Source organism: Madurella fahalii (genome assembly GCF_045866475.1).
Source record: "Madurella fahalii IFM 68171 DNA, scaffold_1, whole genome shotgun sequence".
Taxonomy (NCBI): Eukaryota; Fungi; Ascomycota; class Sordariomycetes; order Sordariales; genus Madurella; species Madurella fahalii.
The window spans coordinates 3,752,960-3,770,736 of record NW_027263971.1 but is presented as its reverse complement, the minus strand read 5'-3'; the positions used below and the strand labels follow the sequence as shown (position 1 = coordinate 3,770,736).

Below are 17,777 nucleotides of genomic sequence, written 5' to 3'. Positions count from 1 at the left end.
CGATTTTGACGCTCTGATGCATGCATGAATGGGGACGACGGATGAGGAGTTTTGAGAAAGGGGAAAGGGTCATCGTCTTCACACATCACGCGGCATAGCACTAATGCTCCATGTATCTCGTAGATAGCCCAGCACTTCACTTGCACTAACCCCTACTCACATATACACACATTATGCATAGCTTAGCGGCGGAGGCGCAATGAAACTGGCGTGAAAGCAAGCGAGCATGGCACATTAGAATGGCGAGCACGGAATCGCATCATACACATCATTGGCATTTGCGAAAGGGCAGATAGACGAATAAAACAACACATCAAGCTACATTCTGAAGAGTGGCGGTCTGATGTGAGATGTGTGTGCAGATTGATTGTCGACCAGCTTCTCTTCCCCCCCCTCCGTATCCCCCTCCCTTTCAATACATTATCCAAGAAGATAAGAAAAAACAAAAACCATTACGCCTTTATCCATGGTGGTTATATGCTAGGGTATATCTGTATGGTGTATGGTGCAGTATGGTATGGTGACGAGGCCAATGAGAAGTAGAGTGTAATAATGGGAATAAATAATGTGGGACAAAAGACACTCCATCTGTTTTTCCGAAAGGGAACAAGAAAGGAGGTTAAAAGGAGGTAGAAAAACCCGGTTCGCTGCTGTAATGCAGGTGTGAAAGTCAACAACAACGTGGGTTGGTAAATAATGGGGTGCGGGTTGAAAAAAAAAAAAAAAAAAAAAAAAAAAGGGGGTGCCAAGCCCCTATCGGTCTGGTTCCCGTGCGATAGTTGAATGAAAGAAGAAAAAGAAAGAAAAAAAATAAGGAATAAAAATTTCTAAAAGGGGGTAAGCAAAGATTTGAAGCGGCCAGGCCGTCCCATATCACAAAGTCATAACATCTTTCAGTCATTCATACCCACACCCTTGCACCCTCTTATCCACCCTTCAAAAAAGGTCTGTTTTCCCATTCAGGGCCCACATGTCATAGTCCGGATGGTGGCAACAGGCTTGTCGGGGGACGGTATTTAGTCCTGCTCGGGCTCCAGCAGCTCCGTGACGATCTCCTCGCGCACCTTGCGGCACCATTGGAGCACGGCGTCCTCGAACTGGACCCACAGCTCGGGACTCGTGTTGTACTGGAGGCCCAGGGGGTCGGCCTTGAGCAGCACCTCCCACCGCAACTCGGCGGCCTTGAGCCAGTAACGCAGATTGTCCGCACCGCGGTAGGGTTTCCGGGTATCGGCGTAGAACGTCGGGATGGCGCCGAACCGCCGGCGCGACTTGCGGACCGCGCAGTTATGCAACTGGATGAGGCGCTGGCCGTTTGATAGCGCCGCGAGGAAGGGAGTGGGCAGCGACTGCTGTGCCAGGGGCTGGGTCCGGTCGATGGGTTTCCACGCCGGCAGGACCGGCATGTTCTCGACGGGGTCTGGCCCCTTGAGCATGGACCGCATGAATGCCTCCTCGCGCTCAAACTCGCGGCCCTCCCAGCCTTCCGGGTTCATCCACGTCCAGCTCTCCCGCTCGGCGACCTCTGCGGCCTCAAGCTCGTCCTCGGCAGCCAGCATGGCGCGCACGCCGGCGATCCAGGCATTCATGGTTTGGAACTCGTCTTCGCGCATGCCGCCAGTGAAGAGGCGCGTCGCCATGCGCTTGAGGATGTCCATGACGGACAGCAGCTCGCCGCGCAACTGCTTCTCGGACTTGATGGCGTCGAGACGGTCGGGCCGGTCGTGGGACGTGTAGTAGATCTTGGCGGCCCGAATGGCGAGGGTCATGACATCGAGGATGTTCATCCCTTGGATCTCGAACCATCCGGCGTCGGCATCGGGTTGAAAGATCGAGGGCCTCCTTGGCGGGGCTTGGGATTGTTGCGGGTTTGGGGCTTGCTGTGAATCTGCCCTCTCGACCTGAATCGTGACGGTTTCCGGGGGTGGCTGGGCGTCCCTGGCCTCCTTCAACGTCATGGCGGCCAAGTCGAGCGAGCGAGTCAGGTCGGACCTCAGCTCGGTGATCGTCGGCGGCTTGGGCAGTGGTTTCTCCCGATGGTTGTAGGTGCTTGTTGTGGGCGGCAACATGTGCTCGTCAAAGTCATCAGAGTAGTAGTCTTCATCTTGCTGATCCGGGTTCGCGTGCTCCTCAACGGGGGATTCGACAATCGATCCTGTCCCTAACGCGCCGGCGGCGAAGCCGCTGTGGATCGTCAGGTCTGGACTGCTCCCCATGGATGCATAGCTCGAATCGTGATCACTGGTCACTATCGTCTTGGGCGAGAGAAATGCGCTCGGGTCCAGGGCGGACAAGTCCAGGGTGTGTGGCCTATTGTCCCGTTTCCGTGCCAATCTGCCCCCTTTGCCATCAAGCAGTCCGGTCCGCGCAAAGTAGTACTGCAAATGCGCGATGCTCCCCAGGCTGAGCACGCTCTCTCTCGCGCGCGCACTGGCGGCGAAGTCGGTGCCCTGGGGGCGCATGTAGCCCCGCCGCCTGCTGGTGCTTCTCCTCTCGGGCACTGTACTGTCGGCGCTGGTGCTGGTATCGGTCGGGCCAAGGGGCGGATAGCTCGCCGACGATTGGCGAGAGAAAGCCGAGGCGTCGCTGCCGAGGGAATCCCGGAAACGGGGCGCTTCAGCACTCGTTGCGGATCCGTGCGAAATGGTCGACCCGGTCGAAAAACAACGCGCCATGTTCAGGCGGGCTCCGAGTGCGCGGGCAGGTCGGGCGTCGGGTGCGGGCGAGCCGCTGCGGGGGCTCGGGGGCTCTCCGGAGACAGCAGCCATATTTTCCAGTTGGATGCGTTTGATGGTGTCCGTTTTGGAGAGAGCTGGTTCCCGTAAGACAGGCAGCGGAGCGGGACAGACGGGATGGGTGAGAGAGCCGGGAGAAAGTAAACAAAACGGCTGGGCTGCAGTTGACGCCGAGCCGAGACACGGCACGGTGCAAGTGTCCAAGAGGGTCGGGTTGAGGCAAATCGAGGCAAACGACACTCCCGGTCTGGCTTCACTAGGTGCTCGTGTAAGATGTGCCGCGGCGACCTAACAATCGAACAAGACGCGAGGCTGCAACCTGGCTTCAAGCAGAGCGGTGTTTTTGTTACTGCGGGTTAAGGGAGGGAGAAAATGACGGGTCCGGATCGGGATGCTTCAGGCGGAAGAATTGCTGAGACGGACTGGGAGCATCGGCTAACCCTCCGGGGCGGTTTGATGCGCTGAAAGAGCGGGCCCCAGCCAGGGGTTCAGGGTGGGTTCGTCAATTACGCAAATGGTCCCAGGAAGACCCAGCAGCCCCCAGCAGCCCGACGTGATGGCCCGCTTGTGGGGGGGGACGCGGAACGCGTGAAGCGACCTGTTAGTCGGGCGAGATCACTGCTTCATTTAACTCATGCAGTCTCTCGATGGGGCTTCCCTGAAAGCATCCGCCAACGGCCACGAGAATGCCTGTTGTACACTACCATAGTACACTGCGGCCAGAGAAGCCTCAGCGTATTAATACCGGGAGAGGCGGATGGAATTGTGAGGAATTCCTGTCCACCCCGGAGCACCCCGGCAACAGAACAAAATATCTCGGATCCATTGCTTCGATTCGAGTCGAAAGAGCTTGGCCACCTGATTAGGTTTGATTGGCCAAGAAAACAACCCCTGGCAGCCAGAGGGTTGGCGCACAGTGAGGTACTTGTATACGTACAGTAACCCACCGTACTGTACGTTACTATTTCTCCGTCCATGTGTCTGCAAGTCGGACACGTGCATGCATTCCACCATCCAAGAGTGGTAACACGCCGCAACGAACGTTGATGCAACGGCAGAGGCCATCTTTGCAACCTCCGGACAGGCCGTGCCGTCAGAAAGTCAAAAGACAAGCCATTCGCTGCTGCGCTACACATCTCGAAGCATCTCGACAAGATTGAATCCCAAGTGATCGTCACTCCTAGATTGGACATGCCCCGATGGAACCTGGACCTCGTAAACCAAAGACAGCCCTAGCCTCGTGAAAACGGGCCCAGTCAACCGTCACGCCTGCGGATCATGGCATTCCAGAACGCCGACCGCGCCGTAAACCCTGTTAGAGGTCGCCGTGGGCGGCCAACTGCCGTTGGGAAATTGTCGGGTTGTCACTACACTAAACCCCAGAGAGAACCAGAGATGAGAGAGCCGTGGAAACGGGGAACGGGGAGTCGACCGAAACTAATGCACCCCATCGTGCTCGCCCGTGCAACCCAACTGCGCGTCACCGCAGCGGGAGACGTGCTTCCCAAAGGCCTCCCAACAAGGGCGCGGGTTTGGTGTTTCAGCAAACTTTGCTGCTTGGGCACTTGCGTTTAAGATTACTTCACTTGCTACAGTGCCGTGGAGGGCGTCTCTAGGCGCCGCACAAAGTCACGCCGAAACAGTTCAGTTCCCTTGCGATTTACCTTTCTGATTGCCCAATTCAAATGCCTAATACCGCCGAGCGAAATTACCTTCGGCCCTCAGCGTTTCCTGTTTCGACAGCCACGAGGCTCCAAGGCCATCCAGGAATCACTACGGAATCACCTACGGGTTGCTGCGAGCCTATTGATTTCTTTCCGCTCGCATTAGCCCACCAGCTGCAAGGTTTTGGCCAGGACTCTCGCTCCCAATCGCAGCCGCCATCGAGTCCATCCCAAGACCCGAAGAACCCCGCAGCAGCACCTCTTTTGGCCAGTAACTTAGCGCATGCCTTCCCCCCCCCCCCCCCGCCACCGGGTTTCGCGCAGTGTTGTTTCCTGTCCACGCCAGTGTTCCGGCGCGCTGAGCCAGGCTTCCAGAAGCCAACCAGTCGGACACGCAGCTAGGCAGAACCCTGCCGGATTTTATGGGGAGAGGCGCATGTAGCTCCTCTGTGACCGCATCCGCAGAGGCACTTTTGGCCCACAGGAGGAACGCAGGCCAAGGCCCATCGGCTGCTGTCTTGAGCATCCGCATACTACCACGGGGTTCCAGCAGTTGGCGAGCTCACGCACTGCCGCCAGAAATCCCGTAAATGACCACTCTAACAGCTACTGCGCCGGGCAGTGGCGATAGTGATGTTGCCGACAAGACGGATATAGCCGCCCAAAAAGCCGACCGAGACGAGCCACGCAACCTGAATGTTCCTCCGGGGCTGACCTTCTCCGGCATCCCCAGCGAGCTCGCTCAGCTCCGTGTCTTCGACGCCGATCAACCAACACTACCACAGCAACACCTCCAGCACGGCCGCAGCACCGCCAACCGCCACACCGGTGACCCGCCAGAACCCTCTCCCTCACACCACCACCACCATCAACAACAACAACAACAACAACAACAGCAGCTCTCGGCCAATGACGTCTCGACAGCCACTACTCCCAATTCAACACCACCTACTCACCGCGCCCGGAAGCCATCGCCAGGACTTGCAGCGCGATTAAAAGCTCTCGGCTTCGGTGCGCACCGCAAATCATCGTCGCCGCCTCCGTCCCACCTCGAACCCGTCGGCCGTCTTCCAGAAGAGCAGCTTCGGAAACTCGATCAGGGCCACCTAGCCACCTCGCCAAATCCCGTGGTCGAGCGGCGGGGCCGCCCTTGGAAGGGTGTCGTCCGTATTCCCTCGAAATCGAGCTTGAAATCGGACAAGTCGTACGGCGCGTCCGAACTCGACGAGCCGCTCCGGGACGGCTCTCTTGTTGCAGAGAAACCCGACCTTCTCCCGGAAATCGCCACCTCCCAGCCGCTGGAAATGGACACAAACAAGTACCGGCTTCCCGAGCACACAAACGGAAACGGCGTCAAGGCCCAGCTCGAGACAAGGGAAGAACACATCGCGCGGGATACCCGGCCGCCTCAGACGCCCGAGATCCCGCCGCCCCCCCTCCCGAAGGATACGCCCCCCCACAGCTATCGTGGGCCAAATCCCGCAGCACCCGCCGCTCGCGATGTTTTCAATCCCGATTCCATCACGTTCAACCCTCTGGGCCTCCAACGACCGGGATCAATCTATACGCTGTCACGCGCCTCGTTTGCGAATCAGCTTGCCCAACTGACATCAATACAGCTCCCGGATGCCGACTCGTTGTCCAGCAAGGTCTCCGCGATCCCGACAGCCCAGGCTGCCACAAAGGCATTGATAGGCGCTGCCGAGCAGATCCGCGGCTGGATTTACAAAGCTTCCGAAGTGATAGGGGGCTTGGAGAGCGACGACGATGTCGAATGGGCCGCTGCCGGCGGACGCGAAGGCGTCGAGGAGGTCGAGAATGCCATCGTCCGGTTCGAGGAGCTGATCAAGGTCTATGTGGGCGCCATCGAAGAATTGCAGGCTCGGGACGACATCAACCATGTTTCACCAGATGATCTGCGCCGGGCCGTTGCCCAGATGGAGGCTATCCTCGAAGAATGGGCACGGATGCGCAACACACTGCGCAATGTCAAGGCACAGGTCGAGATCGCCATGGAATGGGAAGAGCTGTGGAACATGGTGCTTGGAGACATCCAGAGCGAGATGGATGATCTCTGCAGGTTGGTCTTCGAGATGGAAGAACGGCGCCACAAGTCAATCCTTGCTGTCGCAACCGGCGATGGCGTGGATATCGGGGATCTGGAGACCATCGTCGAGGAGACGCCCCAGGCGCCTGCGCGTCTGCCGGTCGTCGGCAGCCGCTTTAACCTTCCCGCGTTCCCGGTCAGCCCTACCTCGCCCTCTCCTAGCGCGACGGGCATCTCGTTGGACGATTCGAGTCTCCTGGCACTCTTCGCGAGGATGCAGCCCCTCAGGGCCTCGCTAGACTTCTTGCCCATGAGGCTCTCGGTCTTCGAGGCAAGAGCCGAGAGTATATTCCCGACCGCATGCGAGGAGTTGGAGACGAGGAGGATAGACCTAGATGTCAGTTACAGGAAGCTCGAAAAGGATGCCGAGTCTCTCCGCAAAGAGTTGGGTGAGGACCGCTGGGTCCTTGTGTTCCGTGGCGCCGGACGGCAGGCCCAGAAGATGTACGAATCGGTCGAGAGGAGCGTGGCTAGGCTCCGCGAGGCGATCGACGCGGGATTGCATCTTACTAACCAGCCAATGATGAGCAAAAAGATGGAGAACTACGAGGCCAAAAAGACACACTACGGCCCAGCGATCGAGCGTGTCTTGTCCATCATTGATAAGGGGGTCAAGGACCGGTTGACGGTCAACGGGGAGATTTTGCGTTTGCATGCCGAAATGCAAGCTAAGTGGGAGGAGCTGAAGGAGTCGATGGCGGAACTCGATGCTTCGGTCGAGGAGCTTCAGGCCGATAAGAAAGGGCAGCAGCTGCGAGACTCGGTCTCGAGCATGCTGTCGAACGACGTGTTGTCGACCGTCGGAAGCGGAATCGAGACACCTCAAAGCTCACCGCCGTCATCCGTCATTATGTCGAGCATGGGCCTAAGCAGTTCTGCAAGTCTTAAAGCCGCAAAGCAACGATCAGCAAGCGCCGTGGGCCATCTGCCCAAGCCGTCCAACCGCAGGCAGTCGTCACTGCCTACTCCGACCAGCCAGATAGCCCGGAAGCCCGTAACAGCAAGGATGTCGACGCTCTCGGTCTCTTCGAGAGAAGGGTCAGCCACCCCAACCGGGAACCGAGTCTCACGCCCGTCATCGACCTTGGGCAACCGGCCGCCCTCTACCCTAAGTAACCGGCCAAAGTGGAATAGCTCAACCAACACCGCAGACGTCGACACAGGCCACAACTTCAAACCCCTCACCCTCACCACTCCGAGCCCATATGCCAAGACAACTCCTACGCCAGTCCGCTCAGTCTCAGCCTTTACGCCATTATCATCATCATCATCATCCAAACTGCCCACCCTCCGGAGCCCACTCTCCCGAGCGGGATCCGCATCGCCCATCCCCGAAGATACCCCGTCCAAAACCGCCTCGCGCCTGTCGTTCCGAGAACGCCTCAGGTCCCCGGCACCCTTGGATTCCCAGCGGTCTCTCTCCAAGCCTCGCTTCACCACCCAGACGTCGGCCCCACCGGCTACAGGTAACAGACGTGCTTCGCTACAACCGCCGAAACCACTTGATTTCTCATCGGATTCGACGCCTAGACCAGCGAGCTCGCTTGCTGCCACATCGAGGCGGACCAGTCTGCTGCCCCAGCCGAAGCCCAAGGCGTCGAGCGTCACGGGGCGTGAGAGTCCCCAGGCGGTGGCGGGCGCGCGGTTTGCGATGCGCAAGAATAGCACGTCGTCTACGGACGCGAAGCCGAAGGATACGAGGCCGAGGTGGAGGGGATAGCGGGGGACTTTCATTGTTTGTCCTCAATTCATGCGGTTGGGGTTTATTTTCTCGTGACGAACAGCCAGTGCGAGGCTTCTAGGTCGGGGAAATGAAGGTATCTGAAATGGATGGGCGATGAAGGATGTCATATTTTTGGTACATCCCAGGATCAAGAGAGGGAAGTCAGGAGAGCCAACGGGGCTCCCAAAACAGGAGTATTTTGCTCAACTCCCTCGGGAAGAGAATGGTTTTGTGTTTGTTGTTGTTGTTGTTGTTTTTTTGGCGGTTTCGGTTCTGGTTTCAGCAAGGCTGGGAACATGCATGGTCTGGGGAACATTTTCACACGGACAAAGTCAGGGAAAGATATCCGGACAGAGACTAGCCCCCGTGCGTGGGTTGCGGGGAGGAAAGGTGAACGGCTGCGCGGATAGATATTGCCTTTCTATTGAGGGATTCGATCCCCTTCGCTTCTTCCTCCCTCTTCTGTTATTTTTTTCATCTTCTCTTCAAAATTCTTTACTTCCTATTTTTTTTTTTCCTCCTCTCTTCTCATTATTCTTCTTCTGTGTCTGCATTTTTGGGCTGCTTGTTCCTCCGTTTTTTATATACCCCAGATCATACCCCCTTGCCAGTTATTGATTGTTGTTGCTCTTGTTCTCTATAACTGTTTATTTATCTGTTACTGTTGCTTTTAAACTTGTGATGCTGCCTGCTCCTTGTAAGATTATCTAATGCCCCCATGTCCAAGAGCTGATCTGGGCTGGACAGACGAGGGTTGGGACAACAGACTTGGAGAGTTTGGAGGGGTCTTGATCGATTCTGGAATTCAGAAGGGAGGAAGGTGCTGGGGACAGGGTTTACAAGTAGGCGAGGCAATTGACGGCCATCGGTTCAGAGTTGGCTTTGTTGAGTCTTGGTGGTAGCTTGTTCCGACTGTGTGCTTGTGCCGACGGGTTTTGAATCCTATCTTGACCCCTGCAGGTGGGGGGTGTGGAAAGGCGAGTGATGTGGTGTTTGATGGTTGGCTTTGTTTGAGTTGGGGTTGTACATACATGGTGGATTGCTTACAACTACATACTCACCGGGGGAATGTTTCCATTGTATACCATATGCCTCGGAGGCCCTGTCATGTATCTTGTATCCAACGTACCGACACCTCGGCATGCCCGTGGCTTGTGAATTCTGTCCCCGATCTCAGGGGTGAAACGGTGGGAAAGGGGGGAGAGGCGAGAACCAACAGTCTCCGGGTAGCTGCAGACAGGAGCGCGAGCTGTTAAATATGGGTTGATTGAACGTCCATAATATCATATTCATTTGATGCCACTTGGATGTGCTAAGAGCTGTCAAGTCTCCCTGATGTGTCGAGAGAAAATCTTTCCAAATCCGAGTCGTATTTCTTGCATTTCTGGGTGCGAACTGGCGCCGCAAGCGCCAGCAACAGAGTCGGAATTTAACACAGTAATCGAGACGCGCAATCCACATCGAGCGACAGAGGAGCCCGCATTGTACTCCGACAGGAAGTAGCACATGCGCCCATCGCCGGAACTTCTGGTTGAGCAGAAGTCTAGTATTGTCACCGTCGGCGCCTTTCTTCATACCCGTCCGTCCCGGTTCGAGCTACGGCACCTCCAACAGCCCGAGCATGGCTTGGCCTCCTCATCGTCCGCACCGTCACCGTCGTCTTCGGCCTCTTTTGTCTCACATGGGAGTTTCCACGCGTCACAGAATGAATAATGCCTCGATGAGATGATGTCCCGGCGTCGCGGTTTTGACTTCAAAGCGGGTGCAACTTCAGGATCCATAGCCTTGTTGCCAACGTTGTCACTCTTGGGCTCACTGGACGTGCTGGCAGCATCTTCGTCGACCTTCATGCCCAAACTGAACCGGTAGCGGTCCCTCATGTACGCCTCGCCCAACCGCTGTGCGACGAAGTTGGCCGAGTGGAGGCTAACCAGCGTCCGCTTGGGCTGTTCGGCCCGCGCCATCATCTCAGCGCACAGGCGCCAGTTCCGGGCAACGATCGTCTTTGGCTCTTGCTCCGTGCCTTGATCACTCGATTCCTTCTCCACGAAGCTGCTGGGCGGTTTGGACACCAGCGTTGCGATCGGGTTGTCGTATTGGTTTCCCCTCCCGTCCTGAGATTTGATATTATCAGAACGGAAGCGGTCGTGCGCAAACTCTCCAGGCGTGCGACCGACAGCATTTTCGCAGAATAAGAGGCTCGGGTCAAATTCCAGCAGAGTGCGGACGAGCCTGGGATCAGCATCGTTGGACAGGATCGTGTGCAGCGGAGTGTCGCCAGCGCCATCAAGCATCCTCAGCGCATCTTTGGCCGTCTCGGGCGAGATATTGACCAGCATGTTGAAAACTCGGATGGCGGCGTCCACGATCGTGTCGTTTGAGCTCGAGGCTACTCCGTGGAGCCATTGGTGCAACGGTGTACGACCATTGTGTTCAAGATTGTTCCGCTCCTTCAGCATTGTAACCAGCAAGTCTCTGTCGAGGAGATCTAGCAGAGGCTTCAGCCGCTTAACACATGGCGTGTACTCGAGTGCGGCATGCAGCAGGTTATTCCGGGCTCGATCCTTGGCTGTCTGGTCGGCGCCGGCATTGATGAGAATCTTGACAACATCGGGTCGGCCTAGTTTACACGCCAGCAGAAGCGGTGTTACACCGTTTGCAGCCCTGACATCAATCGATGACGGATAGGTCTTGACCAGATACGATACTAGTTCGGTTGCCCGCTTGCGTGGAAAAGCAGAAATGGCGGCATGGAGAACCAAGTCGTCTGCGGGGTGTCAGCATATCTGGTCAACGAGACCCGTTCTGATCCGGCGCTGCTTACTCTGATCATTAAGCCAACTGGAGATGGCACCATCGAAGCCACCGGGGGCCTGTTCTAGGTGTTTCAATCTCAAGTCGTCACGAGCCGCCTTTGACTTGACGAAGGTGAGATAGTGCCTGAGAGGGGTGTCGCTGAGGAACCACTCGACACTTTCGATGCGGCCGGCCAGAGCTGCCAGCAGGAGGGGGGAGGTTTCGGTACCGGCCGGTTTCCGGAGAGCGACACGGCCCGCGGCAGCCCAATCCTTTCTGGGTTACAGAGTTAGCTCATGCTGCAACGTGACAATAAGCGGACGTGTTCGAGAGCGACGTACTTCTTCTCACCATAGACAGTCAGTCCTTGATAATAACGTGGCTGCTCTTTCAACTCGACGCCCGTGTGTTTGACCAGATGTTCTAATGGCAGCCCTGCGCCGGTGCGCTTGATGATCTCCCCGAGAAGCTCTACGCGGCCCAGCTCAATCGCACGTTGAAATTCGATGTCAGGGAACCGATAAAAACCAGAGACTTCATCGTCCGGGTCAAGTTTCTGGGCGCTCCAGTGTTCGCCGACGCTGATAAGGAACTTCAGTCCCTGCATGTCATTGTTCGAGATGACATCTATTCAGGCTCGTTAGTCTCGTGTCTTCTTTCTTCGCGCAAGTCCAGACAAGCACATCAGGTCAGAAACCAGACTTATGTGCTGGCTTCTCGCTGCCTTGGCAACGAAAGGCGAAAATGTGTATCACGTACCACGTAAAGGTGACGTCCACTCGACCATTTCCTGTGGTTTGGTACGGCTGTTGACCTTCATGGACACCTGTCCAACGTTCTCAATGGTAAACTGCGCATCGATGATGTGGCCATAGATGTTCGGTCCAGAATCATCAGTGGCAACAGATTCACCATCTGAGTACTCCGGATCGTCATGCATGTCCTCCCTGTAGCGCGTCTTTGGCTTTTCTTCGGGGACATATTGCGCATGGGCAATCTCGAGGACAGCTTTTGCGACATCATAATGATGGCGGGAAAATGCAAGCGAGAACGGGTTGTTGCCGCTTTGGTCGTAGACGGCGATCTTGAGTGGCGGCTCCTCTTTCGCGTCATCCCAGGAGGTCAGCGTGAGCATCTTGATTGTCTCGAGGTCGCCGTTCCAGGCGGCGTTGAACCTCCTTAATGTCAGTACTAACAAGGGCATTGCGAGATGACTGGAAGACTCACAGCCTGTTATAGGCTTTCTTCCTCGTTTCTGTCTCATCGTTGACATTCAGGAAATAAAAGGCAAAACTGTAGAGCGTAGTCTTCGTCTCATCCCGCCGAGATAAACTCATGTGTTGGGGATTCGCCGTGTTGACGCAGTCTCTGAACTGTGGATGGATTTCTACGAAAGGCTTGGCGCCCTTGGCAAGCAACGCTTCCTTGACCTTCGTCATTGTACTGATGGCTTTCCCGATGGCGGAAGCTTTTTCTCGAACGCCAGGGGTTTCGGTGGGCGATGTCTTTTGCTCCTCGTACCTGAGGAGTTGCTCGTGGTAGGAGGCTCGGCGCTGGTCAATATCCTTGGCTACAAGCCAGTGCTGGTAGGACCCGTCTTCGAAGTCGCTGAGGTAAGTGTCGATACCCTCGGGCAGGCTGGGAGCCTTGGGCAGGCTGTGAGAAGACAGCGCCTCACTCTCCCCGTCGTATTTCCTGAGGGTTTCGAGTTGCTCGTTTACAATATCCAAGGCGGATTGGCCGTTGAACTGCGGTCTCCAGCTGTAACCCATGTACTGATGTGAGTGGCAGGTGATAACATTCGGGTCAGCTCCGCGTTCCAAAAGCTCAAGGGCTATTTCCGGGATTGAAGACCGGAGAGCAGTGATCAACGGCTGTTCCATCATCTCTCTGTAATGGCTTTGGTTGTTCTCAAAGTTACCTAGCCGGTGCTCCATAACGACGGCTTGTTTCGCCGACTTGAGCCTGTTCCTATTTGTTAGCCTTGGTGCTGCTGATCTCAACGACCCAAAAGGCGAGATCAAGTGCCACTGGGAAGACAATTGTAGGAGAAGAACTAGGACGCACCAGGTTTCGAAGTCGATATGGGGCACAGCTCCGTGGTCAAGCAACTTCAGAACCAGTCCAGTATTCCCTTGCCGAATGGCGACTTGCAGTGGGGAAGTCGAGTGCCCGTAGGATTGACGGAAGGCGATGTGGTTGATCGCCGTCTTAGTTCCAGTTGGGTCCGACGTCCAGAGTGAGTCGAGCAACGACTCGGCATTCTCCTCGACGAAGCGGTGAAAAGCTGTGATGCCCTTCATGTCCGCTTGAGCTGATGTTGCTCCAAGACTGATGAGCGTCTCGACCATCTCTTTCGCCTTGTCCACAGGGAGAGCCAAAGCAAGCACGAGAGTCAGCAACGCATTTTGGGGTTTCTTCTGATAATCCAGGAGCTTGACCGGCAAGAGGACATCGGCACCGTATTCCTTAGACAGTTAGCATGCGCGGTTGTGTTTGATGATGGGCGCATTGGGTGGGGTAGCATACCTGAACCAGGGTCTTCACCACTTCCGCATGTCCCTCGACGATTGCAAAATGCAGGGCCGAAAAGGGAATGTCCCAAGCGAGAACGTTGATATCGTAGAAGTCCGGGTCCTCCTCGTTCTCCTCGAGCACGGCGTCGTCGACGGGCGCGACCTCCTTCTGCTTGATCTTGACGAACGATCCAGTAGCCATGCTCTGCGCTTCATCCTCAGAGCCATCGTTTTCGACAAGCTCACCATCGGACTCGTCATCCTCGTGACCGTCCTGATTTGTGGTTTCACCGTTATCGTTCTCTGTGGCTGCTGCCTCCCATCGTCGCTGATCTTGCTTTTCTTCGTGTTCGGCTTCATTGGCGACACTCTTGTCCATGAGGATTTTGACAATCTCCACGTTCCCACGGGCGGCTGCCAGGTGTAAGGCCGTTCTACCGTCAGCAAGGCGTGAAATGAGACGGGCTCCGCCATTGACAAGTGCCCGGACAACCTCAGGGGTGGAGCTCATAGTGGCGAGATGGAGGGGTGTTCTCCCAGTGTGATCCCGAGTGTTGGGATCGGCGCCTTCTTGCGAGAGCCAGTCGCTGACATGCTCGACGTCACCATCCACGATAGCTTGGCAAAGTCGGGCAGTATCGCCGATATAGGCCATCTCAGTCCAGCCATCGTCGTTGAGTGGGTTGAAGGAACCAATTTGCTAATGAGGCGTGTTAGCTGTATCGATTATCGACCGATTTGCCTGGCCGAATTGGTTTGTTTACCTGTCTGCCAGGATCGTCTTTGATGAATGAGATGCTGCCCGAAACGTAAATTTTCCCCTCCTCTTCCGCAACCTTCTTCTCATCCTCGGTCTGTGGAATAGGACAATATCCACAGCAGTCCTGGGCCACATCTTCGAACCGTCCGAACTGCGGAAAAATATCAGCAAAATCAAACAATATTAGCGATAGACCGGCCGGTCTTACAAAGGCGGGATGGCGATGTAGGTAGACTTCTCTGTCCTCGGGCTGATTCCACTCGGCGTTGAGCACTACAAATTGATCGGCGTCAGTCGGCTCTATCCCGTATAACCGCGCGTCATGTGAACCTACGCAGATCCCGACTGTAGCAGAGCTTCTCGATCTTTTTGGCGTGGAGTTTCGGGCCGTACGGGATGGTAAAGGTGTGATAGTTGGAAACTTCGTCCTCGGTGAACCAGTCCGCGACTTCGTCCTCGTACTCTTCCTTGATGTCGCCCGCAGTGGATTTAAAGTGGCGGTGGTAGCGGTCGATCGGAGGACGGCCTCTCTCCGCACGGCGTCTGTCCTGATATGAGTCTCTCGCGGATGTAGTTGGGAGTCGCTCCAGGATTAGTAGTCTTGCAAGCCCAAGCGTCCGCTGGAAGCTCCGCTCAAAAATGGTGGGGTCGATCCGGGACCGGTCGAGGTCGGGCCAGTACACCTCAAAGCCTCTGTGGCTGTATTTGGAGAGGCGGTTCTCGTAGGACGGGCTTCGGCGAGAGAGGTCAATGTGGTTGACTTGGGTCATGTACGACTGCAGAGCACGAGGAGTGCAGTAGACCTGCTTGCCATCGTAGGCAGCACCCGAGCAGTCAATGTCAAAGCCGGTCAAGATTTCAGAGACGGATTTGTAGATACGGAGCACAATCTACCAAATGGTAAGCTCAGGGCCGCGCGGTAACCCACGGGTTGGGACTGGTTCCGAACTAACCTGTATGTGGCGAGTTGGGTACTGGCTGCCTGAGTGGGGGTGTTAGCCAGGCCATTTCCTCCTCAGAAAACACGATAACCCCCTCACAAACTTACAGATAGTGATCGCATGCTTGGTCCTGACAGTCGTGGTCTCTGTGAGAAGAGCATCACGGACCCGCGTTTCAATGTCTTTGATCTTCTCGATGGCCTGTTCTTCGGTGAGGCCGTACAGAAACAGGTCGACATCGGAAGCGGGACAGAACTTTTCGTGATAGAACTCGCGAAGCTTGCGCTTGGAGGTGTTGTACATGTCTGGAACCGGAAGCAGGCAGTTGACGACCGAGGATCCGGCTGCAACCACGTTACTCCTGGAAGAGTGTATTAGCCGGCAGGGGACATTCAGTTGAGAGCCCCGGGTGGCACATACCAGTCGAGTTCGACGAGCGACGACTCAGAGAATACGTTGAAGTTGCGTTGGAAGTCCTTCAGGGACTGGACAATGGCGGGCGATCCGTCTGGGCGCCGCACCTCCTTTGTCAAGGGCATGATGTACTTGGACTTTTCATCGTCCGACTCCCCCTTGAGGTTGCGTGCCCTGATCTTGATCTTGGGGGTGTCGTCGGTGAATAGAGGCAAGACGTTGACGTGGGGATCCTTCAGAAGCTCACTGCCGGGGTCTTGCGCGAAGGCCTCGCGAAGATGGGCCTCGTACTTGCGGTACGGCTCCAGCAATTCCACCATCGGGGTCTGGGGATGCTGAGCAATGTACTTGACGAGGTCCGCCGGGGGTACCGGCAGGGTTGGGAGAGCGTCGGATGCCATCTTTGGGACGATGAGGGCTTTGAAGCGGAAACCAAGACGGAGTGTCTTTCGAAGAAAGGGCTTAGGATTTCAACACTTCATATGAGTGCCTCCGACGGAGACAGGTCAGGACTTTTATAAGAAAACACCGCACCCAGACCGCCTATGTGAGAAATGGCTGGAGGCGATCGCACACCTCTGGTCTTGATCCCTATTTGGATAAGAGAGCGCTGTTCTGCCTAGAATGGCCAGGGGACCTCCATGCGCGAAGTGGACGCGATGTCCCGTGATTGTCCCGTGCCCAAGCCAAACCCAACCAAAGAACGAGAGAAGGGATAATTTGAGAGTGTGTGTCACGCTGGTGCCTGAATGACGGCTATCGAGTCGAGGCAGGAGGTGGCTGGTAGGAAAACTAACTTGTAAGACAATCGATCAGGCAGCGCTGCCGAAAGAGTGGAACAGAAAGCTCAGCTGTCATACTTTGCCAAGACCCGTAACTAATGTACAGTACCTCAATCCCAAGTTGGGCCGTTATCCGGCCAAAACTGCTCAGACGCAAGGGCCATTGCTGTCTTGCAAGCAGTTGAATCCGAGACTCGGTTGGGGGAGTCGAGGCGGAAACAATGAGACTTGAGTATCCCGCGAGGTGAAAGTGGGCTGGCAGGTCACAGGAGTTAAGAGAGGGGACTCATCAGCCCCCATCTAACCTTGGCCGCGTCTTGAAACCCAAGGACGACTACCCAACCAGCCCCTTCTCGCATTGAGAAGCCGAGGAGAGGGCGCTCTGCGAATTAACGGCGCGGCTATACAATTGCGCGAGTCCCTTGTCCACCAGTCCGGTGCGAAAACCAAATTTCAACTTGATAAATCATGTTGCAGCATCCCCATCCGGTGGGCATATAAACAAATGCGGACCTTCCCAGCAGTATCCCCGAACGCCATATTCCTTGATTCTAATGTCCTATCCATGTCCCTCTATAGTGCGATGGCGCCTCTCCGGTTCTCGCGTAGGTGCAACAAGCCCTGGAGGCCGCAGAAGACGAGGAATCCCTGCAACAGCCAGTGTCAGCCTATGCTGTGCAGCGCCTGGTGTCCGGGCCACGATGGTTTGAAAGTGCTCGTGATGGAACCTACCGCGTAGATGATGACGGCCGTAAAAACAGTTCCTGCAACGGCCGGGCCGTTCTCGGGGTCCTCGTCACCGCCAACCAGTTCGGGGTGGTTATTCCGGAACAGGATACCTAGGATGGACAGAATGACAATGGCGAATATCGATATGACGACACTGGTGAAGAAATTAGAGCTGGCGTTATCGAAATCGGGGAAGATGTCGCTCACCAAGACCATGCTTGCACCGCGCTCACGACGGGCTTCATCCTGCCGGAAATGCGAGGTCGGATCGAGCGAGTGCACGAGAGCAAGCCTATTCAAGAAGACGCAGCGGAATACTTGTGGAGCGCAGCTTTGCGACTTGTCGCGAGCAATCGCGGTCGAGCTTATCGGACAATCGCAGATGTGTTGGTGGTTGGAAACGGCCCGCCGTCGGCTGGGCTGAGCTCCCAGTTGCAGAGGCACCAATCGCCCCACTTTTTAATTCCTAACTTACAAGGCAGCAACCGCTTCTTGTGGGTCGCGTAAGAAACCGAGTCATCGCCCAGTCGAGCCAGTTCAACAGTTTCTAACTGATGGAAGACGCTCAGGCTTCCACTAACCCGCCAAAGCTAGGCATCTCTCGACGATG

The 17,777-nt window shown here is 56.0% G+C and overlaps 4 protein-coding genes across 4 annotated transcripts; 1 reads left to right on the top strand and 3 right to left on the bottom strand.

Annotated features, from left to right (window-relative positions):
• Nucleotides 1–1,016: 1,016 nt before the first annotated feature.
• MFIFM68171_01171 (uncharacterized protein) lies at nucleotides 1,017–2,768 on the bottom strand (the record flags this gene model as incomplete). Its single annotated transcript, XM_071056593.1, has 1 exon — nucleotides 1,017–2,768. One exon carries the CDS (start codon nucleotides 2,766–2,768, stop codon nucleotides 1,017–1,019), a length of 1,752 nt encoding a protein of 583 aa, XP_070912694.1.
• A 2,221-nt stretch (nucleotides 2,769–4,989) lies between these two features.
• On the top strand, nucleotides 4,990–8,226 carry MFIFM68171_01170 (Cortical protein KAR9-domain-containing protein; the record flags this gene model as incomplete). The annotated part of the gene is made up of 1 exon (XM_071056592.1): nucleotides 4,990–8,226. One exon carries the CDS (start codon nucleotides 4,990–4,992, stop codon nucleotides 8,224–8,226), a length of 3,237 nt encoding a protein of 1,078 aa, XP_070912693.1.
• Nucleotides 8,227–9,800: 1,574 nt separating this feature from the next.
• Nucleotides 9,801–16,057, bottom strand: MFIFM68171_01169 (Ankyrin repeat protein; the record flags this gene model as incomplete). The annotated part of the gene is made up of 13 exons (XM_071056591.1): nucleotides 9,801–10,996; nucleotides 11,054–11,301; nucleotides 11,367–11,652; nucleotides 11,785–12,200; nucleotides 12,253–12,990; nucleotides 13,093–13,493; nucleotides 13,555–14,241; nucleotides 14,306–14,452; nucleotides 14,510–14,574; nucleotides 14,636–15,191; nucleotides 15,255–15,283; nucleotides 15,350–15,603; nucleotides 15,663–16,057. 13 exons carry the CDS (start codon nucleotides 16,055–16,057, stop codon nucleotides 9,801–9,803), a joined length of 5,418 nt encoding a protein of 1,805 aa, XP_070912692.1.
• A 954-nt stretch (nucleotides 16,058–17,011) lies between these two features.
• Nucleotides 17,012–17,412, bottom strand: MFIFM68171_01168 (uncharacterized protein; the record flags this gene model as incomplete). The annotated part of the gene is made up of 3 exons (XM_071056590.1): nucleotides 17,012–17,086; nucleotides 17,171–17,321; nucleotides 17,375–17,412. 3 exons carry the CDS (start codon nucleotides 17,410–17,412, stop codon nucleotides 17,012–17,014), a joined length of 264 nt encoding a protein of 87 aa, XP_070912691.1.
• Between the last annotated feature and the right edge of the window lie 365 nt (nucleotides 17,413–17,777).